Here is a 24,249-nt window from a genome sequence, read left to right as displayed (position 1 = left end):
GACGAGGATGGACAGGATTAGAAATGAGGACATTAGAGGGTCGGCTCAAGTTGGACGGTTGGGAGACAAAGTCAAAGAGGCAAGATGGCGTTGGTTTGGACATGTGCAGAGGAGAGATGCTGAGTGTATTGGGAGAAGGGTGCTAAGGATAGGGCTGCCAGGGAAGAGAAGAGGAAGGCCTAAGAGAAGGTTTATGGATGTGGTGAGAGAGGACATGCAGGTGATGAGTGTGACAGAACAAAATGACGAGGACAGAAAGATATGGAAGAAGATGATCTGCTGTGGCGACTCCTAAGGGGAGCAGCCGAAAGAAGAAGAAGAAGAATCGATTGATAGATTGGCTGTCCTTGTTTTTATGTTTTTTCTGCTGTAACGAATCTGGTTTTCCCCATGGGATTAGTAAAGTTTGTTTAATCTAATCTAACGTTTTGGTTTACCCTCATTTATAGGTATCCCCTTTATCTCTAGGCATCATTTGCATGAAAATCTACTCTTTGCCTGTTCAAATATGTTAAAAAAATCTCAATAATTTCCATGCAGTGTACTTTACTGTTTTACATATATATTTGTGATTGATTGACTTCCTGCCCAGTGGCCGACGCTGCTGAGGCAGGCTGCACGTCCCTGAACTGGTGGTTCAAGCATGCTGTGCAGTATATTTTCAGATGGTGTGCTGAAATGCTTTGTGAAAGGTGCTATATAAGGTAGGTGAATGTTCCTCCCAAGTTTGCCATTTGAAATGCCACTACACATTCAATCTTTGCCTTGGCACACAGTAGCAGATCCTTAAGTACTGGCTCCCCTTTTCATGCTGATCACCATCACAGTACATCTGTCATAAATCGTTCCTGATGCTGCTCTTTATTTCTAATGCACTAACATTTTGAACTCCTGTTTTAAATCTTCTCCCAACAGTACAGCTTGATTGCTTCTTATGCTAAAAGACTGTAACCTGCAGTGTAAAAGTTCTGCATTTATGACACGATTACTGCAGCACATAAAATGAGCTGGAACAGGAATTAATCTCTTTCAGGTAGCGACCCTCGCAGTGAGACAAAAGTTGCAGCAAACCTTGGCCAAAAGCAGTTTATAACTCTGAGCCTGACATTTTATATGTGGGCCTCCCACAAGCGAGCTGGCATTCCCTTCATTAATCTTGCTGCAGATGTGACTTAAAATAATTTACTTATTCCTCAGAGGATCTTGGGAGCTTAAAAAGCACACTGAAAGTAGCGGTAAAGAATGCCATTGGTCAAATTCAGGAGATGGGGGCACTTTATCATGCGTCGGTACAAATCGCATTTCATCCTGCCGCAGTGAGGTTTCCTTGTAAATGTAAGGAAAAAATATATAAATACACAGTACACTGCCATATATATCTGCTCCACAGTTTAAAATTATAAATCAAACAATTCAGTTACATTTTGGTCACACTATTTTTTTTTTGTACATGGGCCTCCAATTCAGGGCCCCATAATATTTGAGGTAATTGGTGTCACAGGTGTTTGTGATTTCTCAGGTATGCTTCATAATTTACCTCAGCTTGCTTCTACCCTTTGGAGTCTGTAGTTGCCATTGTTCAACATGAGGACAGGAGCTGTGCCAGTGGAAGTCAAAGAAGGCATTATGAGGCTAAGGAACAAGAATAAAACCATTGGAGACATCGGTCGAACCTTAGGATGACTTAAATCAACTGTTTTGAATATCTTTAAGGGTGTGGGGTGTAGGGGGTGTTCACCCTGTGATGGGCTGGCAACCTGCTAGCTGGGTTAGGCTCCAGCACACCATCGCTGATATTCTTGGGAGATAAGTGCCCCCTGCTGGATACATCCGGTCTCCTTGTTGCAGCCACCACTGTGCTACCCCAAAGGTAACATCTATAGGGTAAAACTAAAGAACATGAAATAATGCTGCACATCCAGATTTTTAAAATGTGCTTTTATTTTATTTTTTTAAAAAGTCAAAAAAATAACTATTTAATACACTTTTGCATAAAAAATATTTAAGCACTATAAAGTACCGTAGCTCCAATAATATATATATTTTTTATCGGTTGCATCAAACATCAATAAAGCATTATTAAAGTTTCTTTTATCTTAGTATGACATTTTGTAACATCTTTTCTGTGACACATGTATTAAAGCTAAAGCATTACTCTTGCCTTCTGTCCAGGGCGATTTGATAAAAGGAAGGATTTGCTGTGCCAGCTTCACTGTGGAAACTGACAAGAACCCCTTAGACAGGTATGCAGGTGCAGTGAATGTTCTTTTTCGGTAACACTTTAGTTTAGGTAGTACATCTTTTACGCATTTCCTCATATGTAACAAGACCGTAACACAAACGTCTTTGGGTCTTCGTAACACTTGTAAAGCATCAATAAAGTGTTTATTCATCTTTGCAATGCAAAAGAGTAACACAACTGAACAAATCTAACTGAACTAGCAAAAATGAGTGTCTGAGGTGGCTTAACTGTAGACACATTTTTCTTTATGACATACAAGACCTGTAAGTCCTTCATATTAACACATAATTTTACCATCCTGTCAGTACTTCATATAGCACTCCGCATAGCACACTGCCAAATAACCCAGCTACTGATGTTTTATAAGAATAATGGAAGACCAAAAGAAGCCTGAATTAAGGTCTTGTTAAATTGGAGTAAATGAGCAACAGATGCATTTTGCAGTACCTAAAGTGTAACCTATTTTTTAATGACATATAAGAAACTTTAATAAATAGTGCATTGTAGTATAATACATTAATGCAAGAATATTAAGAGTTTATGTCCATCTGCTCCTCAGTGACAACGTGGACGCTGAGCGCATTCAGGAAGTGCACACGTTGAAGGAAAAGTGCCATTGCTGCTCCTTTTTCACCACAATTACTACTTGGCATTCAATTCATAAATAAAAGTTCTGACAAAAATTATAATACAATCAAACTTTGGGTGCAAAGTTCTTTCTTTTTCATTTGCACCAATTAAACTACACATTTGCAAAGCTGCAGATGTCTTATCAAGCCAGAAACATGATTGAAAGATCAAAGTAAACAACTAAACTTTTGCAATTCATTATTTCAGTCAATGAATATAGATTCAGATTTTTTTTTTAATCTAAGATAATTGAGCATATTTTTTTTATTATGATTTAATAAGGCTTAATATGAAAATGTTGAAGTATAGGGTATATATAAAATGAGTGATTAAATATTATATTAGAAATGTCTTAAAGAATAAACATATATGTGTATTGTTTATTTGTACTTACATATATATGGCTGTGTGTGTATTTTATTTATATATATATTATATAAAATATATGAATATTTAATGCATTCAGGATGTTGTACTGGCTAAAGTATTGGACATTAAATCGTAAGGCTTCCGTTCCTGTTCTTACTTTGGGAACTTCAGCATGTCACAGTGCTTCACTCGTATAAAAATAGGGCTTCGATAAATTTACAATAATAATATATAAATATACAGTATATTCCTATATTGTAGACCTCTTTTTTTATTTTAAAGTGGCTAGCTCTGGGATTGTAAGTTTACAACAGCAATGAGTAATAAATAACAACTAGGAACGGTTGAGTTCATGATGAGTTAGAGCATTTTAACGGTTTTAAAATATTACAAAAATGCAAAAGTCTCGGAATTGTGATTAAATGAGTAAGGCACGTCTAACAGGGACATATCCGATGTGTTTATTTGCACATCACGCATTGAGTTTGCCAGCCATTAATCACATCGCCTACAGTACTTTAACCTTAAATGAGACACTATTTAAAAAAAAAAAAAAATCAAATGAAAGAAAATTTGAGAAAACACCTTTCATGATGCTTGTTGTTATTTTCTTGATGTAGGTATCATCTCTGGAGTGCATCCCACGTGATTTGCAGCTTTTATCTTTTCGTATCGTGCACAGTTACAGCTTATTATCCACTTTTTGCTTCAAATGACCTTGATATTGCAGAGTCTTGTTATGTAAGATTTGAACCACTGCAGGTTTTATGATTTTAAAGCCCATTCCCTCAATAAGTACACATTTGAAAATGTCTTCTGAGCTATTATTTTTTGTTATCTTAATAAATATTGCACTTAATAACTTAAAACAGAATAAACAGTAAATTCTTCAACAAGTAATAACGGCTTTCATTCGTACTGTCTATTAAAATATATCTGTGCATTAATTTGCATTGGAATGTGCAGTGAAGGTTGAACTCAAGTCACTTTGGACGTCACTTTTGTGTCACATTAGCATATCAGGTGAGCTTCCCGAACTGTTGGATTGTGAACTTTCAGAGTTTGAATCATCTCTGGCAAAGTTGATGAAGACCTGAGAAAAACAAATGACATACAAAAATTACATTAATGGTCTTTTAATGTATGCAGCAAGCTCCTGGAAATGTTCTATCAGTCCATAGTAACCCAGGTGGTGTTCTATGCTGTGGTCTCCTGGGGAAAGCAAAGATTCACAATGCCTGAAGAAACGTATTGGGAAATTCTGTGCCATTACACGGCCAACTCTGGACATGGAGGAAGCTGTTGTGGAAAAGAGCATAGTGGCAAAATTGGATTCTGTCATGAAAAATCCCCTCTATCCCCTCTTGGAGTACTTTTAGACACAAAATTAATCCACCATGGTGTGCTAAAAAGCATCTCAGGGGATCTTTTCTGTCCACTGCTGTCAGATGTGATGGAGGGCACACGTGGGCGAGCATCCCTGCCGGCATAGGGCAAGATGCCTTCGGAGGAACAAGAAGGAAGACGAGGATCCTCCAGCATTGGCCAGTAGGCAGGCAGGAGCTGACAGTGCAGTGGCATCCCAGCAGGGTTAAACCAAGGAACGATACCCAGCTGGGAGGCCAGCATGATCGAAGAATATGGGGAGTAACCTGCCAGTGCTACTTGCTCCCCAAATACACTAGGTGGCAGCAACACTACCTGTACGGATATCCACAAGGCATACTGGGAACTGCAGTCCCATGGGGCGGCCTTGTCACATTCCGAGGGTGCTGCAGGGATCCGTGATTATTACTTTGCGGGGCTTCCACTTTATCTGGAAGTAATACATATGGGCAATGCTGCATCACTGGAAATTTTCCTGGGTCTAAGGTAAGAGACCAGAATCGGGTAGAAGGAGAACAAAGCTCACCTAGGATGAGTGGAAAAAAGGAAAATGAGAGAGAAGTGGGTTGTTGTAATGTACTTGTGCAAAAACTATTAATTAGCATTTGGGAAGGTAATTAATAGTAATAAAACCTTTTATTTAAACCTGGGACTTGTGTCTGTGAGGTTGTCTGGAGTTTGGGGTGCTTTAATGCCCCATTCGGGTCACACTAGCAATTTAATGCTTCATCTTCATCAAGTTTATTTTGAAATTTCTGCACAATATACCTTCATTTGTGTTTATTTATAGATTGATTAGTTGGCTGTGTTATATGTCCTATGAAATATAACTAAGGTGTTACCAAATATTGTGTTGTAAACCTTTCTGTTCCACCATCATAGATGTCTTCCTATTTTTACAGACCAATCATTTCTTACCTCCTCTAATGTGGTCTGGCAGACTGAGAAGTATCTAATGTTCAGTTGTTCTTTGTTAGACTCAAGCTCCTGAAATATGTCAGCCACACCTCCTGGTGCCACTTGGATGTGGTACTCCACCATTCCTAAATGGTGATCCTTAAAAGGAAAAAAATAAGTGCAATGAGATGTTTTGTAGTTTCAGTAAATAAAAGAAAATAACACTTAAAGCTGTCTTAATTAACGGAACATTTATGACATAACCCATATTGGACAGACAGAGACTTTTAGCACATTGTGTTTCTTCTGTGTTTTCTGTATTGGAGGTGCAATCAATGATATAAAATAAATAATTTCTCTGTGTACCTGCAGATGCATTACACAGACAGCCGTGTCTTATTTTTCTGAATTTCATGTAGACCTTCACTTATATGCCTCCCTATAATCTTATTTCTTCACTAATCTGGCATTAATTTCAAAATTCTTTTGGACACCGCACCCACCTACTGGTCATTGTTATGGTTGTGACAAATCTGTTTACTGTTGTGATTCGTGAGGTTTTTAAGTTACTGTCATTTTTGCTTTTTTCCTTTGCCTTTTCAGTACTTGTACACCATGTGACTGTGAAACGCATGGAACCAAAACTAGCCCATCACGTGATCTATCTTTATATCACAGTTTCAGTGGCACCTTGGGGCTTCCATGATTGGTGGAATCATTCACATAACTGGGGTGTCAAGCCAATTACTTCTGTGTTAAATACAGCCACACCGGCAATGTGCAACATCCCTCACTGGATAAAGAAAAAGAAACAAACCTTCGTGTGTCAGTTAGTGACCAATTTGGTGCAAAAATTGGGCAGTAAGGTGGCAATTGGCTCTTTTTTTATGTCTTGATAATGTTTTAGTTCTCGGTGTACATTTTTTCTTTTTTTTTTTTTCCTTCCGATGCTTTACTTGCTGTGTATATATATTTTTTTTTCTCTCTTTCAGGCTTCCGACTTCAGGTTTGTCCTTTCAACTATTTTTCTGGCTACTCGTTCTAATTCTCCCAGCTATCCTTAAGCTTCTGATAATCCTGTGGGACATTTTCCTGTACATTGTTAAAATTTCACTTGCTTTTTTCATTTAATGTTCCTGTTTCCTTTATTATCAAACTTGGACTGATTTATAGGATATTATAAAGGTATGATGAGGTATTTAGCTACTATTTAGAGGTGATTTTTCTGTGATTTGACATTTTTCACTAATTTGCCACTTCTCGGATCCCAGTGGTGTTGAATTAGTGAAGGTCCACTTCTATTTTTAGCAATTAACAGAATACCACAGCCAAAAATAATTTTTTATGTTACTTGCCCCATGTAGTTTGTAGTGATGGCTGAAAAAAGTTAGGGTTAGAGAATTTAGTCACCTGTTTTCATAGAGAATAGGCATGTGAAGCACTCTGATAGATTGGAGCCAGTTATGTCCACCAATATTTAGCAGGTGGTAGTCATTCACATAGTGTTTTATTTGAACAGCAGGGAGTCGACCACAGGCACTATCATGAACAGGCCCACATCATTAACAGAGATGTGGAGTAAACACCCAGGACAATTGCCACAAGGCATTCTGTGTGCATATTATGATTTACACCATCCAAACTGCCACACACTGTGCATCATTGAGACTGGTTAGAGCATAAGCCAAGGTCTAGACCAGAGATCAGGAAATCATTTGTCAGTTTTTAGAATGATGATCTTCAACCATTGTTTTCAGTTGTCATCATCTGAAGGAAGAAACTCACAGGTAGCTGGTCAGTGCAGGTTGCCCTTCTTTATTTCACTAATTGTCAGCTACACGTGATGGGACACTGAACCAAATTGGGGAAAGGTAATATTAAAAATGATGTGCAGGTGAGTACTTAAATAGTTTTTTGTAAAACGGTTTATACCCTATGGATACTTTTGGACTTTATACATTTTCTTCTAATAAGTGGAGGTATTAAACAAGCAGAAGTGACCATATGAGAATTTGGTCTGTGTTTCTGCCTACCCTCAATGACACGCTGGCACGGTCAGCCAATTTATGTTCTTACCTTCAAATATGTGCTGGGGAACTTTGACTCCATGAAAGAGGTAATGTTGTCCACGTTGCTGGTGCTGGACATGAGGTGCATTCTTATAGTGAACCCTTTTCCAAACCTAGAACAATATATACACATATATAATATCATTATTTTGAAAAGAGTACTTGCCTTCGAGGTAAAAAGATATAATTTGACATGGTCATGAACCACTGAGAAAAATGAAGAAACATCTGATTTTCTGTAATTGGGGTAAAATACTAGGCCACAGTGTGTGTGTGTGTGTGTGTGTGTTTACTCTGCAATGGACTGGTGCCCTGTCCAGGTCGTGTTCCTGCATTGTGCCCAGTGATCGCTGACTGCCCTGGGTAAGCAGGTTAGAAAGATGAATTGATGTTTAAAACCGGTTATGAATCCAAATGATTGTCCTTGTGGAGACTGCATGTTCTCACCAGTGTCTGCATAGGTTCTTCTCCGCATTTTCTCCTACATCACACAAATTTATGTGTCCGGTCAACTGGCAGTTGATTAGGATTATTGCACATTATTAGAATTGCAACTATTATACTAGGCACCTAAGCGGAAGTGTGTCAGAATAATTTAAAAGTGTGAAGTTCAAACATTTAAAACTAATTCCAAATTGGCCTTGTGTGAGGGCATACCCCCACCACCAAATCCAGAGCCTGATCTGATATGGCCAGTGTAGACTCTCCTCCAACCCTTTACTGGATTAAGCAAGTTTGAAAAATTATATAAGCATTACATTTTTATCAGGGGTTTCCGATTTTGAAAAATTGAGTCAGTCAGCCCCAAAAGGTGTGTTTGTGTGTCCTAGGCTACAGCGTGAAGCTCAAAAAAATCTAGTCTGTCGCCAAAGTGAATGGCTTAGCTGCTAATACACAAGTGGGGCGGCGAGCACATCAGCAAATGAAACCTCCGAGGACAGAAACTCGCTTAGCCGCTGATAGACAATGGAGGTGAGCACGTTGGCAAAACGAAACCGCCAAGGTAAGAGAACCTCACTTAGCTGCTAATGCACAACCAATGCGATTGATTGATTGAAATGCCAGAATCCATGGTTTTTAGGAGCCTGGGCTTTTTACAGCATAAGCTTACATAGCTAATTAAAATATAAATAGCTAAATGTTTAACATTCGACAATTACACCTACCTGAGCTTGTTGGACATCCCATTGCAAAACCATGAGCATTAATATGAGTTCTGCCCCCCATTACAGCATTGACTCTATCTGCCTATCTTAACAGGTGACTTGTTGTGCCTTGGCTTAGTGCTTAAAGCTGCCAGGAGAGGCTCTGGCCATTCTTTACCCCGAGGTAGGACTGAGAATATTTCTGAAAATGCATTATATATGTCCAAAGGTTTTTGTGGACACCTGACCATTACTTATTCCTCAGAGGATCTTGAGAACAAGCTTATTGAAAATGGTGCTAAACAATGTCATTGGTCAAGTTCAGTGGATGCAGGGCACTTTATCATGCATTGGTACAAACTGCATTTCATTCTGCTGCGGTAAGGTTTCCTTATAAATGTAAAAAGAAAAAAAATGTATACAGTGTAGATGTGTGTGTATGTAGATGTGTGTGTGTGTGTGTGTATATCTATACTAATAAAAGGCAAAGCCCTCACTCACTCACTCACTCACTCACTGACTCACTGACTCACTCACTGACTCATCACTAATTCTCCAACTTCCCGTGTGGGTGGAAGGCTGAAATTTGGCAGGTTCATTCCTTACAGCTTCCTTACAAAAGTTGGGCAGGTTTTATATCGAAATTCTACGCGTAATGGTCATAACTGGAAGCAGTTTTTCTCCATTTACTGTAATGGAGATGAGCTTCAACGCCGTGGGGCGGAGTTTCGTGTGACATCATCACGCCTCCCACGTAATCACGCAATACATAGAAAACCAGGAAGAGCTCAAAAAACCGCTTAAGAATACATGCATTATATAATTAAGAAGGCAGCGAAACAATAAGAAGCGAGCGAGTGACATATACAACCATATTCATGAGTTCTGCTACTTCGGAAGCAAAGCACGATGTAAACCTACACTTTAAATTAAGTTCATAGACAGGCTGCCGCTGGCGTTTGTAATTTAGTGCCTGCCCATATAAGGCCGTCCGTCAGCGGCAATCCAATAGCAAACTCCCACTAAATATTCACGGGTGAAGGACTGTGCTTATGGAGAGGAAGATGAGATGGTCAGGGTGGTGTTTGACACAAACTCAGCGAAACTGCGAGAGAAAGTTTTAAGTGCCAGGACTAAGGTAACATTAAATAAAGCTATGGACATAGCACGAGATGGCACCAGCACAGCTGGGAACCTTCGATGCATGTACACCGAGCGGCTCACGTGAACTGACGCAGTGCACAGATAAAAAGCAACAGTTCCAAAGAGCGATGAACAAAAACCGAATTACACAATTGAAAAGGCAGCAAAAATATGAAGCGCCTGATAAGCATATTCATAAATCCAGCTACTGCGGAAACAAAGCACACGGTGGAAAAAGTCAATGTCCCGCTAAAGGAAGACAGTGTAAAAAACCCGTGCATGCAGTGTGTCAGGTCTCAGATAAAGAAGAAGACGAGCTGTTTATTGATGCAGTAAGAAACGAATCGATGAATGAAACCTGTCATCTTTACAACGATTGACAAACACGGAATGTAACTTGAACACAACACATCCTACAAATACGAACCTGATTGAAAGAAATAATGATAATCAAATCCTTGATGACAGCAACACTCAGTAACACTCACAAAACAAATACTGTATATTGACAGTCATGTTACGTTATTTTTAAAATGTTCCCTTTTCTTTTCTACCTTTTTAACACACTACTTCTCCGCTGCGATACGCGGGTATATATATATATATGTATATATATATATATATATATATATATATATATATATATATATCCCGCTCTACATACTCGAATAATGGATACTTTATTCGCCATCAATGATTGTTTTGGTAAAGCCATACTCAGTGTATTCATTAGATGAACGGTAAAAAGAGCGAGGGGAGGATGACTCATTGAGGCATGCAGGCTGTAGTGCGCGTCAACTCTATCTGAATTGCGCGATCACATTTGAAAAAACATATCTTTTCAAGTTCTATTTAGTCCATATGTGTCAAACTCAAGGGCCGCGGGCCACATCCGCCGCCCGCGAGATCATTTTATATACTGTATTATTGTTATTAAAGCCCGGGTATATGAAGCGCTGGTAACACAATAAACTACAGATCCCATAATGCAGCGCTTCAGCTGCCTTGCATCAGGGTAACCTGAATGCAATTCAGAAGATACAGAAAACAGCATAATTAAATAAGAATCTGACACTTCAGCGGACGTTTTAACCCGTGCACAATCACAAAGTGATTTCAAGTGAAGCTGCTTTTATGGGAGACACAAATGCACCAGTTCACCTTGCCCCACTTTCCCTGTTGCCAAGTAATGTTAAACCAAGTCGTCACTACGGTGTTCCCAAATACGCACTTTGCTGATAAACTGAGCGCACTGCGCATTGAGTTTGCACGGCGCTTTGGTGACTTTGATGAACAAAAAAAGTCCGTCTACATGCGGCTCGAACCTTGTGCATGTTTGGTAGCACATATCTGTGTGAGAAGCTCTTGTCAGTGATAAAGACTAACAAAACAGCACACAGGAGTCGCCTCACTGATGAGCACCTGCAATCCATCCTGAGAATCTCCACAACACAGAACCTCACAGCAAACAGAAACGAACCTGTGGCCAAAAAAAGATGCCAGGCGTCCAGCTCTAAAATGACATAAGAGCAAAGACAACTGAATGATTTGATTTGTTATTGCACGTAAGAGCGGGAGTCAACTGTTTTAACAAACAGCGTATTGCACTGATACGAAATAGCTGTGTGTGTATATATGTAGATATGTATGTATATGTATATATATGTTTATATATGTGTGTGTGTATGTATGTATGTATATATATATATATGTATTTGTGTGTATATATGTGTGTGTATGTATGTATATGTGTGTATATATGTGTGTGTAAATATATATATATGACAACAACACTCATCACTCACAACAGTGACAAAACAATTACATTGACAATCAGGTTACGTTATTTTCAAAATGTTTCCTTTTCTTTTCATTGCTTCTTTAACACACTACTTCTCGCCAAGCGTGGTATTTTGCTAGTATATATATATATATATATATATATATACACATACATACACAGGGCCCTCCATAATGTTTGGGACAAATACACAACTTTAATTTCCCCCTCTGCTCCACAGTTTAAAATTACAAATCAAACAATTCAGACGTGATTGCTTGGCTATGTGCCTGATTTGATGCATCTATTAACAAAACACCTGAACACAGTAACTTGGAGGGGTGTGCACATAATTTTGTCTGTATAGTGTATATCATATAAAGGTGGTGCCTGAGATTGATTGTCAAAGGCATTTAAATTTTTACAAATTTTCAGGGGTAGCTAGACCTCAGTTTCTGTGAGGTTCTAATTTCAAGACACAACCCACTAGTAACAACATACCTTATTAGTATTGAGTGTATCGTTATGGTATAGAAAAAAATAAAGGTGATAATTTCATAGATTGTTCCCTCTTTATCTCAGTGTGGTCTTTTAAACATTTTTGGATGAAAGTGATGTGCCTTAGGGGTGGCTCATACACATCCTTTTTGCAAGCATTACATCTGTTGTGAATGAGAAGAACCCCTGTGCTTAAGGAATACACATAAAATTTTTAGGCTGATTGGTTAAGAAGTAAATGAATACAAAAGCAGTCAAATGCAACCAAATGACGTCTGGTGAAAACAGGCCTCAAAGTGTACATGTAAAAAAAATGTACAGTATATGCAAATCATAAGAAATGCAAAAAAATGGTATTATTAACCAGATTTATTATTTTAAAACTGACCTGTCCTTGATATGCTGTAGAGTGCCAAGGCATCTAAAACTTCCTTTTACCATAATTGCAAGTCTGCTGCACAGAGCTTCACATTCTTCCATGCTGTAAAACACAAATATACATATAAACAGAATTCTGACTAGACAGCACATAAGGTGGAAAGAGACAAAAATGCCATTCTGAAACAAAACCGTAGAGATCTGGGACCATCAAATCAATGTGTACTTGGGCCCCAGAAAATAATAAATATATTTTATGTGCTGTTCGATTTGCACTTAAAATGCATTTTTTATACGTTCCTCCATGCATATTGTAGTGATCAATGAGGATAAAATAAAATTTTAATCTCAAGTTTCCATGCAGAATGGAGAAGAAGAAGTTAATAATGTGATACAAGCCAGTGGTAATCAAAGCTATGTGAAAAACGTTCTTGCGAGAAAGAAAAACCTGCAAAACACATGCTTTTGTGCTATGATATTGTTAAGTATATGCTTAGCACACATCATAAACAGGAAACTAAAGTCTCATGGGATTGACTTTTTAAATTGAAACCCCAGGTGTGCATTTTAACATAAATAACCAATGGTGAAGAAGAAAAAAAAATGATGACAGAAGAGCAACATAAGAACTAATGTTGGAGATCAAGAGACATGAGACTAATAGAAAACATAGCCTACAAAGAACGCCTTTTGCTTAATTAAAAGCCACCTAGACCAACATGCAACTCTTGGTCATTTCTGATTTTCAGTAAGCTTTTCTAAGACTTTATAAAGACTTTGCTATCTATTTTACTTTCTTCTGTTTGGTAGTGTCATATGTTAATAAGTACCTCGATGATTTTAATGTTTTTCTATACTTTGTCTGTTATTTAGAATGATTGAGATAATAAATGGGTACCAAGTCTGATTTAGATGTCTAATGTCATATTCGCAGCATTTATCAAGGCTATTGAAGTCACTCCTCAATAATTTAGACCTGAGGTAAAAGCAAGACCTCGTTTGGTTAGTAAGTGACATACAGCCAAAAGAGTGTTGAGCTGTTATGTGTGTTGTGATGACACCCACATGTTTGTTAGCGCTGGTGATAGTGAATCCCTATATAAAGAATCTTATGCAAAATATTGCGGACTGACTGGCATCTGGCATCACTAGAGATTTTGTGTGGCTGGGATTGCTATGTGTATGTACAGTATGTGTAACTCTTGTGTGTGTGTTATAATCTTCAAGGGTGAGAATAGATGAACCTAATAAGAGTTGTTGGCAAGTCTCACAAATTTCATGATGGTACATTCCGATTTATCCACCTGTTGGCGAGACACTCTAATTGCAGTCTACAGAGTTCTGGTGTGGAACGGCCAACCATTTAAATAATAAGCGTGGCTCCACCCCGAACACCCTGTGTCTTCTCAGCTCCTCACCCGTGAATGCACCCACAGAGCCCAAGTTGCACTGTTCTTTAAAATCTTGCTCAACCCACCACATTGCTCTACTGACTATAGTTGATCAAAGATTGCTGATTAATATTTTACAGCATACCCCCCCAAAACTCAAATTACAGATAAATGCTCCAAAATACAGTATGTGATAATGTCCAACCTGTGAGAGGTGAGAATGACAGCACATTTTTCTTTCACTTCATCCAAGATAATCTTCCAGAGGTGGCGTTTTGATTTAGGATCCATTCCAGAACTAGGCTCATCCTTGAAATCAAATGAGTAAAACAATTAGAAAAGATTGACAAGCTTACAAGTTCAGCACAGCGAGAGATGCCCACTGAATTAACAAGACGATTAAGAAGGTAGGCTCAGTTATGGGACACACTCTGGACCTCCTGGAGGTAGTGGTGGAGCAGAGGATGAAGGGGAAACTGACTGCCATCATGAACAGTGCTTAACATTGAGAACTTCCAGAGTTTTGAATTATTCAGCAGACGTGTGTCAAGATACTGTTTGGGCATCTCCATACCTACATCATAATGCCTTTAGAGAGCCTCACTGTGACTGCATTTGTATATTATTTGTATCTTCAGCCAAGTGAAAAGTTTTATTCTTTTTTTTTTTTTGGTAACTCTTGTGTTTGTTTCAGTGGGGGGCTATTTTTATTTTATATAAAACTACTTGAGGTTCTGTAAAAAGCTGTATTTCCCTGTAGGGGCAAATTAAGTACTATTCACCTGTCTAACTATCTGTTATTTTTTGTCTTTCCTATATATCTATCTGTCACACCTTACCATTTTGGGTAAGCTGTATGAACTTGCAGAGCAGACACTATACCTTGAGAGCTGACGTTGAGGTTCAGGAGATCTGATGCAGAAATACTATCTGTTGCACCATTAAGCCATCCAACATATAACCAATATTTTTTAAACTAATATTGTTAATCTTACCAGGAGCAGGATCTGGGGGCAACCAATGAGAGCAATGGCAGTGGAGAGCTTTCTTTTCATGCCACAACTGTAATGCTTAGAGAGCTTATTTTTTTGATTCATGAGTTCCATTTTCTGAAGTAGGTAATTCACAACCTAGGCACAAAAAGTCAGTCTGTCAATTATTACTTTTTCACTTTATACAGTTTGAAAGAAATAAAGCAGGAACATAATAATAATAATAATAATTCTTTACATTTTATATAGTGCTCTCCAAGCAGGGAGGACCCGGAAAGCGAACCCACAATCTCTTTACCGCAAAGCAGCAGCACTACCACTGCGCCACCTGTGCGGATAAGCGACTTGACCTGCACAACACGCATGTCATTTCAGTCTCTGGTCCTGTGGTCTTAAGTGTAATCATTTGTTTTCATGGGTATACTGCTGTAAGGTATTGCGCAAAGGAAGATGGATTCATTTTAAACTTGGATGAACCTGAAATGCTCTGAATTAGAGCATACTGTTTATCCAACCCGGCTGGGAAGCCATTCCATCTCTGCTTTCCTTTACAATATATACACACGTGTCTATCTATCTACATATATCTATAATTCTCTCTCTCTCTCTCTGTATAATATACAGTATGTATATATAAAATGTATTGTCACAGATGTGTATCTGTGGATGTACTACCACCCCGGATTGATAGGTGGCGCTGGCGCTAAAATTCCCTTCTTCTATTTCCTCTGCAGCACTCAGTTCCCAGTGACGGCAATTCCCTCTGTCCCTCCACTAACCCCACTAATAAATCCCACAGCCATCAGAAGTAGGCGCTCCATTTTTGATACACTAGAATACCTTAGCCTCACAGCTTTGTTTTCATTTTGGAAGTTTTCTATTGCATTTACACCCTTAGAGGCCATTTGTCCTTTATTTTCCTTGGCTGCATTAACTCTTTCAGGGATTTTTTTTTCCCCAATTTTGGCCTTGGGCTAAATATTTTTTCCAAAAAACTCAGTTTTCTGAAAGGTTTCATATATAAATCAACATAAGCTGTTTATTTTTGACAAATGTCACTCTGGTTTATGTTCCATGAGCTTCTACAGTATGTGAATTCACATACTTATTCCATACCTGTTTGTCTCTTCACTCATAAGCTGAAAGGCACTTGCTGGAAAAAAGTTTGAAGTAATCAAGTGGCTGGTAGTCGGCACGTCCACTAGCACGCCACTTCGTCTGGCAAAGTCCGGTAGCCGGATTGGCACTACGAATAGCTGGGGACCGATCAGCAGATGCGGGTACCATTTTCGAGTACCAGATAAGTTGCATCAAAGTCCGGTAAGTCACAGTATGATTCAGCAATAATATGCAAAAAAATACACTTTGCTTTTTGCATTTGCTTTGCTGTCTTGCCAGATGTCGATTACTATTTTAGACTTTTCGTTACTCGCGCATACACAGGGATTCGAGGTCATGTCAATTAAGTTAACGTTCCTTCTATCAAAGAGAATCAACTTATAATGTAACTGAGTTTTCTTGACGTTTACAGCTGATTACTGTCTTCTACTGCTGGATGTTGACATTTGCCTACATCCACCTTTAGCCCTGTGCGTTTACATAAGTCGACGTCTGCCCTCGGTTCAAATCCTGCGACTTTCAGAAGGGATTCCATGCTGTTGGGTTTTTGAGCAAGACCCTTAACCTGAAAATTGCTCAGGGGTGCTGCACGATGGCAGACCCTGCCGCTCTGACCCCCAAAGGTCATGTGAAAAGACAATTCCGACTCATGGATTAATAAAGTATATAAAATCAAAATCCTAGGTCCAGACAAGATCCCCTCTGTTGATGTTGTAGTCCTCTGCAGCTGATTCTAACCTGAGGTGTTTCAGGTAGTGATAAATATTGAGATGGAATTACGTTTTCCAAATGTGAAATTTGCATTTATGTCCATTCCAATAACAAAATGGACTATAAAATGTGACATGATGATTTTTGTATTATATCACTTTTATTTGTTGATATGGTTCAAATTAAGATTACATGTTGATATGACCACTGTCAGAGATGCCAGGGGCGATGACTCGGGCAGGACGCCTTGAGGGACCGTAAGAGGGCGTGCGCCCACCTTGGATCACGTGGGGGCCGCCACCCTGGTTGCTTTAGGGGCCACGGGTTGAGGGCATGGAAGCCCAACCCTGTAGGGGCCCGTGGTCACCGCCAGGGGGGGCCCCAATGCCTTGGGAACCCTGGACCTCAGTACTTCCGCCACACCAGGAAGTGCTGGGGGGGAAGAGAAGCAGGGACACCCGGAGTGCTTCCGGGAGTACAGCCGGCAATTCCGCCACACAGGGGCATGTCGGCGGGTTATTGCCGGGGAGCACCTGGAGCACATCCGGGTGAGGATAAAAGGGGCCGCCTCCCTTCATTCGGGGCTGGAGTCGGGTGGAAGAAGGACAAGGAAGAAGGAGAAGAGAGTGTGGAGGCGGCCCGAAGAAAGGCATTGTGTGTGGCCAGGACTTTGGGGCTTGTGTGAGCACTTTTGAACTTATAAATATATTTGTAAATAAAAGTGTGGTGGGTGAAAAACAATGTGTCTGCCTGTCTGTGCCCGGGTGACATTCACACCACGTATGATAGAAAAGAACACACATTTCATGGGGTGTACTTTCTTTTTCATGCGATTTTACAGAAAACATCAACCACTATTCAGCAATGAATTCATGTCACACTAAAACTTAAAGAACTTAGCAATGCCAAAACTTACTCTTCTTATATGACGACGATGGATTCCGCGGATTCTTGCATAAAAGTACAAATGCTCCTCTGCTGTCAGTAGGTCATCCAGGGCATCTACTTGTGGACAATAACCGACAGGAATTCCTCCAAAGTTGCTGCCTTTAATGTCGACAAGAGCCCTGCCAGTAATTAATTAAACAAATTGCAGTTAAACAATTCTTACAATAATTACTTTTGGCAAGATGATTTGAGCTAATGCTGCCTATTACTTTCACCAAACTCTGATAAGCTGACATTCATAATGTGTTCTTGTCTTGGCACATAGATGGTAGATGTTAATTGTGTGGAACTGCAGTGTACCGCAAGTGCAAGTTTCTGGTACTTTAGATCAGTGTTTCAGAATCGCCACCGACAGTCATCCACTTGGTGGTTCCCCTAGGATAATTAACGGCAAAAGTTATTTTAGTTCCCCTTTAGAGGAATTGTTTTCAACAGTTATGCTGGGATTTAGAGTGTCCCCTTTGTAGAAAAGTAACAGACGGTCATCACATCCCCCTAAGTGAATCACCACCAAAGCTCATAGCAGAGGAATGTTGATTGCTTAGACTGCTCATGGTGTCCCTTCACGAGACACTTTCATATGTGACCCTTTCACATTGCAAACAATGTTGAATCACGACTCTGCACATCCTAAAATCAGCCAACTTACAACCCATCTATGATTTAGATAGTTCAGAAAAATATTTGTCTGAGGTGGAATATTTTTTGCCTTCTGGATTAGTGTGTCAGTAGACGAGTACATTTGAAACAATCCTTTGGCAAAATGTGAACCAATACCAGAAGATATCTGAATGTCCTTAACAAAAGAAACTGGCATTGTAATAGAGTACTTTCAATGTGCTGTATAAATAAATGTAAATAAAAATAAAAAAGCGAGTATTTGATGATGGTGCTCATGATCAACAGCATCACGTGTAGGTTTAAGCAAACTGATGAACTGAAACAGAAACAGATGAGGGGAGGGAAAAAACTGGGCAGAGGACATGCAGACTAAGAAAGGGCAGGTGGCAGTAGATGTGGTGGTTTACACCAAAAGTGGCCACATAACGACAAGTCACAAAGTGGTCATTCTACATCATTGAGGCCTCTCCCAAGCAGGCAGGTGTGTCCAGTTGTGTACTGTCCATTCTTTACTGCAGAAGCACAAAGAAGTTGGCTAAGAGGACACATGGAAATGCAGTGCTTAGTCATGAAATCCGAATGTAACAAATGAGAAATACATCAAGGCAACCTCCCTTTGAAATCTAAAGAGGTCCAGCACTGATATCACCATAGAACAGGGAGAAACCACTGAGACCGATATGCCCATCTACAGGAATCTTCTTTGTGGAAGAATTACAACCACAAAACCATTCTTCTGAGATGGAAATAAAGCCAAACAACTCGAAATAAACTATACTGCACAAAAAAATTAAAGGAACACTTTGAAAACACATCAGATCTCAATGGGAAAAAGAAATCCTCCTGGATATCTATACTGATATAGACTGGGTAATGTGTTAGGAACGAAAGGATGCCACATCGTTTGATGGAAATGAAAATGATCAACCTACAGAGCCCTGAATTCAAAGACGCCCCAAAAATCAGAGTGAAAAAATGATGTGGCAGGCTAGTCCATTTTGCCCAAATTGAATTGCAGCAACTCCAAATTGTACGCAGCACTTTGTATGGCCCCTGTGTTCTTGTATACATGCCTGACAACATCGGTGCATGCTTCTAATGAGATGACAGATGGTGTTGTGGGGGATCTCCTCCCAGATCTGGACCAGGGCATCACTGAGCTACTGGACAGTCTGAGGTGCAACCTGGTGGCATTGGATGGACCAAAACATAATGTCCCAGAGGTGTTCTATTGGATTTAGGTCAGGAAAGTGTGGTGGCCAGTCAATGGTATCAATTCCTTCATCCTCCAGTAACTGCCTGCATACTCTCACCACATGAGGCCAGGAATTGTTGTGCACCAGGAGCCACTGTACCAGCATAGGGTCTGACAATGGGTCCAAGGATTTCATCCTGATACCTAATGGCAGCCAAGATGCCTTTGTCTGTGTGACCCTCCATGGATATGCCTCCCCAGACAATCATTAACCCACCACCAAACTGCTCATGCTGAATGATGTTACAGGCAGCATAATGTTCTCCATGGCTTCTCCAGACCTTTTCACTTCTGTCACGTGCTCAGGGTGAACCTGCTCTCATCTGCAAAAAGCACAGGGCACCAGTGGTGCATCTGCCAATTCTGGTATTCTATGGCGAATGCCAATCGAGCTGCATGTTGCTGGGCAGTGAGCTCAGGGCCCATTAGAGGAGATGGGGCCCTTGGGTCACCCTCATGAAGTCTTTCTGGTTGTTTGGTCAGAGACATTCACACCAGTGGCCTGCTGGAGGTCATTTTGTAGGGCTCTGGCAGTGCTCATCCTGTTCCTCCTTGCCCAAAGGATCAGATACTGGTCCTGCTGATGGGTTATGGACCTTCTATGGCCCTCTCTAGCTCTGCTAGAGTAACTGCTTGTCTCCTAGAATCTCCTCCATGCCCTTGAGACTGTGCAGAGAGACACAGCAAACCTTCTGGCAATGACACGTATTGATGTGCCATCCTGGAGAAGTTGGACTACCTGTGCAACCTCTGTAGGGTCCAGGTATCGCCTCATGCTACCAGTAGTGACACTGACTGTAGCCAAATGCAAAACTAGTGAAGAAACAGTCAGAAAAGATGAGGAGGGAAAAATGTCAGTGGCCTCCACCTGTTAAACCATTCCTGTTTTGGGGGTCATCTCATTGTTGCCCCTCTAGTGCATCTGTTGTTAATTTCATTAACACCACAGCAGCTGAAACTGATTAACAACCCCCTCTGCTACTTAACTGACCAGATTAATATCCCATAAGTTTCATTGACTTTATGCTATACTCTGATTAAAAAGTGTTCCTTTAATTCTTTTGAGCAGTATATAAGGACTGGGGTGCAGAAAAATAGTAGATGTTACCAATGAGTCAGTTTGAATTTTTTGCTCAAACAGATGAGAGTTTATATGTTGAAGGACTGGAGGACAATAATATGGATGAATGACTGCAGGCAACAGTGAAGCATGGTTGAAGAACCTGTTTGGGGTTGGGGGGGCATGTTTGGGGCTGTGTTTCTGTGAATGCAGTTGGTGATTTAATTCAAACTGAGAGGTAGAGGTTGATTCCTACTCCTCATTTCATATCATTAAGAAGGCATCCGATCAGTCCCAGGTTCATTTTACAGCATGATAATTACCCCGAACCTAAAGTCAAAATCATAAAAAGGGGAATAGAGAATGTTGTGACCAACAGACCCCCGATCTCTACCTCCTTGAGCCAGTCTGGGATTTCAAGGAAGATGGGCAAAGTCTGCAGTGGAACTATGACAAGTGAACATGGGACTTTCAGTAACTGCATGACAGCGGAGCTAAGAGAAGGCAAAGGGTAGCACTCTAAACAATCAGTTAATTTATTCGTTTCCCCCATTTACTGGACTTTTCTTGGAAGTTTCTTGATGAATAAAAGCTATTCGTGTTATTACTTTCATAAAAAATTCCTGCTTTCCAAAGTTTTTTTTCCACCACAAGTACTTATGACTTTTGCACAATACTGTAGGTTAACTAAACACGCAGGGTTCTAAACAAGCAAATGGACATACCCATTATAGTTCCTGATTTGTGCTTTTCCATATGTAGGTAAGACTTCACTGGTCAGCATCTTAAATGTTGTCGACTTTCCTGCACCATTGACTCCAAGTAAGCCAAAACACTGTTTTAAAGAAGAAAAGAAACAGTAACTGTTAAATCATTAAGCTGCCTTACCATGAGATGTCAGAGCCGTGTGGCAGCGGACAATACTCAAATGGAGGTGGAAGAAGAGCAAAAGAGTGATGGTTTTGTATGATTATTGGCTATACTTTACTGTATTTAGTATATGTTTGGTGGTTAAAAAATCCATTATTTGAACCCGAGTCTGTGTTGGACATTATTGGCTCTGGGTTTTAGGGCTCCGTGGCACCCCCTAGGGGTTATAAGAGATAAAACCTGGACAACAAATTCTTGCTACATGGAAACCTAACATTTAAGGAAGTGGGAAACATTTACCTCTCCAGCAGGAACACCCAAGCAGATATTGTTCACGGCAAGCACATTCTTGTTTACATTTTTGTAGAGTTTGGTCAGATTGGCAAGTCTCAGCATGTCGTTATTGGAGTCCTCATTCTCCACACGTCTGCGTTCATAATTCACATCAATATCTTCTTGAAAGGACTGCGTTATGGGTCTGGTCCGGCAGAGCAGCAGCCTTTTGAAAAGAAAACACAAGTCAGTCGGCAAGGTCTGGAGAGCAATGGATTTTCATTTACTGACCAAAAAATATAAAAGGTTGGAGCAGGGGACTGGAAGAAAGTGGAAACGGGCAGAATTGTTGAGAGAATTTCAAATGCAAACTTGTTTTTTTTTTTTGGAGCTGGTCAGTATACTCTCTAACACCTCTGTAAAACTTGGTCAAGATGGAGAGGGTGGGAGATTTGCCTTTCTCAGCCATTGCAGGAAGTAAAGCCATTGAGCAGTTCAGGCTCCAGGTGAAGTCCTTATTGATATGAATGCCAATGAACTGGCTATTTGCAACCTTCTCAATGGTGTATGTATGTGGAGTGGACTTTCTAAAATCACCAACCATTTCTTTTGTTTCAGAGATGTTGAGAGACAAACTTTTGTTGGCGCACCTGGCTGTCAGTTGTTTGACCTCTTCTCTATATGCTGACTCATTGTTACTAACAAGGCTAACCACAGTTGTGCCATCAGCAGATTTGATGATGTGATTGGAGCTAAACTGGGCCGTACAGTCATGTGTCAGCAGGGTGAAAAACAGAGGATAGAGGATGCAGCCCTCTGGTGCTTCGGTACTCAACGTGAGATGTTGATGCCAGTGGGAACTGACTAAGTCCAAAATTTACAAACTAGTAAGGGGTCATGTACACCAAGGGTTCTCAATGTCCGTCCTGGGGGCCCACCATGGCTTCAGGTTTTTGTTCCAACCAGATTCATAATCAGTGACAACACCTGATAACACTGATCTCAATTACCTGGTATTCATTTTTCCTCTTCTCTTATTCTACATTAGGAAAGCATCGCAGCATGATTTTTACATTTATAAGACATTTAGGAATATTTCCATTTAAATGCTTGACTACCTTTTGTTGATTTCATTATATTTTGCCTTCTCTCTGGGAAGTTTGCTCCCTTCATTGTATCTTAATAATGACAACCAGCAGAGCAGACAGCCAGGCAAACAACACTGAATAATCAAAGGCTGCAAAGGTAGCGTTAGACCCACCAATTAGAAAGTAATGAATTAATTAAACAATTAGAAGACCCGGCAAAAAATACAATGAAAATCAAGATGAAAATATTGTTAAAAAGAAAAAAAAAACATTATTCTCATTTATCTGCTTGGTACATGCTGTGGGGCTTTCTTAATGTAGAATAAGAGAAGAGGAAAAAGAAATACCAGGTCATTAATTGAGATCAGTGTTATCAGGTGTTGTCACTGATTATGAATCTGGTTGGAACAAAAACCTGCAGCCACAGTGGACCCCCAGGACCGACATTGAGAACCCCTGATGTAGGATATGCTGTTTGCACACCCTGTCTACAAACCACTAGGGGGTCATGTGGACTATATGGAGTTGAAAGGAAGCCCCGGATGTTGACACCTGAAAAAAAGTGTCAATCTTTCACTTAAAAGTTTAGCAAATATGCTTTAAACAGTGTGAAAAGACAGATAAACTAACCTAATCTTACGAATAACCCAGGAGTTAATCAGCAGGCGTAAGGTGATGAAGAAAGTGCCTTGAATCGCCAGAGATAAAAGCATCCAGCCGATGCCATCTGTGCTGAATGGTTCAGTGTAGCTGTCTACTCCATAAATGCTCAGTGCATCCTCCTGTAATTGCAGGCGAGACAGCTGCATCAATCCATTCCCAAAGCTGAATTGTGGGAAGATCATAAACGTGTAGGTCAGCTTGTTATACACATTGGTTACGGAGGTCTGAAGGAAAACAAAAATAAGAAATACAAATCAATAGTAAAATACTTTCATGTTTAAGTCATATATTATTTTGTCATCTAGTGTTGTGTTTTGATTTACGTATGGAGGCATTGCCCAAAAATGTTACCACCACTTTCTATACTTCAGTCAAATTTAATAGGATTCTGTGGTTAATCTGGAATGTCACACTTCTTAAGGTCATGGAAAGATACCCAAAATCATTGCGAGGAAGAAATAAACCAGGAGAAGATAGAACAACAAAAGGACAAGATTACAGAGAGCCAAAGTTCAAAACCTGAGAGCACAAATAAATAGATTGAAGCCAACAAAACAAAAGTAGGAGGCAAAATTCTAATTCAAGCCAATCAAATGTGTGCAAAGTCACATGTCCTGAAACCCCACATGTGCATTGTAACTTAAGTATGGCTTGTCTGAAGGACCAAAACAAGAAGAAAATGACAACCACAAGACAATGAACAAAGTCGGTGGAAAGTGAG

The 24,249-nt window shown here is 39.9% G+C and overlaps 1 protein-coding gene across 2 annotated transcripts in view; it reads right to left on the bottom strand.

Moving 5' to 3' along the window:
- Positions 1-1,962: 1,962 nt before the first annotated feature.
- The window catches only part of abca12 (ATP-binding cassette, sub-family A (ABC1), member 12), a 275,097-nt gene continuing 252,810 nt past the window's right edge, over positions 1,963-24,249 (bottom strand). For both annotated transcript variants that reach the window (XM_039755332.1, XM_039755333.1), the window contains 10 exons: positions 23,496-23,752; positions 21,805-22,003; positions 21,360-21,469; positions 17,667-17,817; positions 14,924-15,058; positions 14,134-14,237; positions 12,548-12,640; positions 7,601-7,706; positions 5,546-5,683; positions 1,963-4,334 (listed from right to left, as the gene is read on the bottom strand). In XM_039755332.1, coding sequence (XP_039611266.1) covers positions 4,248-4,334; positions 5,546-5,683; positions 7,601-7,706; positions 12,548-12,640; positions 14,134-14,237; positions 14,924-15,058; positions 17,667-17,817; positions 21,360-21,469; positions 21,805-22,003; positions 23,496-23,752 — 1,380 coding nt within the window. In that variant the 3' untranslated portion in view covers positions 1,963-4,247. The remainder of the gene's footprint in view (positions 4,335-5,545; positions 5,684-7,600; positions 7,707-12,547; positions 12,641-14,133; positions 14,238-14,923; positions 15,059-17,666; positions 17,818-21,359; positions 21,470-21,804; positions 22,004-23,495; positions 23,753-24,249) is intronic.

This window comes from Polypterus senegalus, chromosome 6 (genome assembly GCF_016835505.1).
Source record: "Polypterus senegalus isolate Bchr_013 chromosome 6, ASM1683550v1, whole genome shotgun sequence".
In the NCBI taxonomy this organism is placed as follows: Eukaryota; Metazoa; Chordata; class Cladistia; order Polypteriformes; family Polypteridae; genus Polypterus; species Polypterus senegalus.
This window is presented reverse-complemented; position numbering and strand designations above follow the sequence as displayed.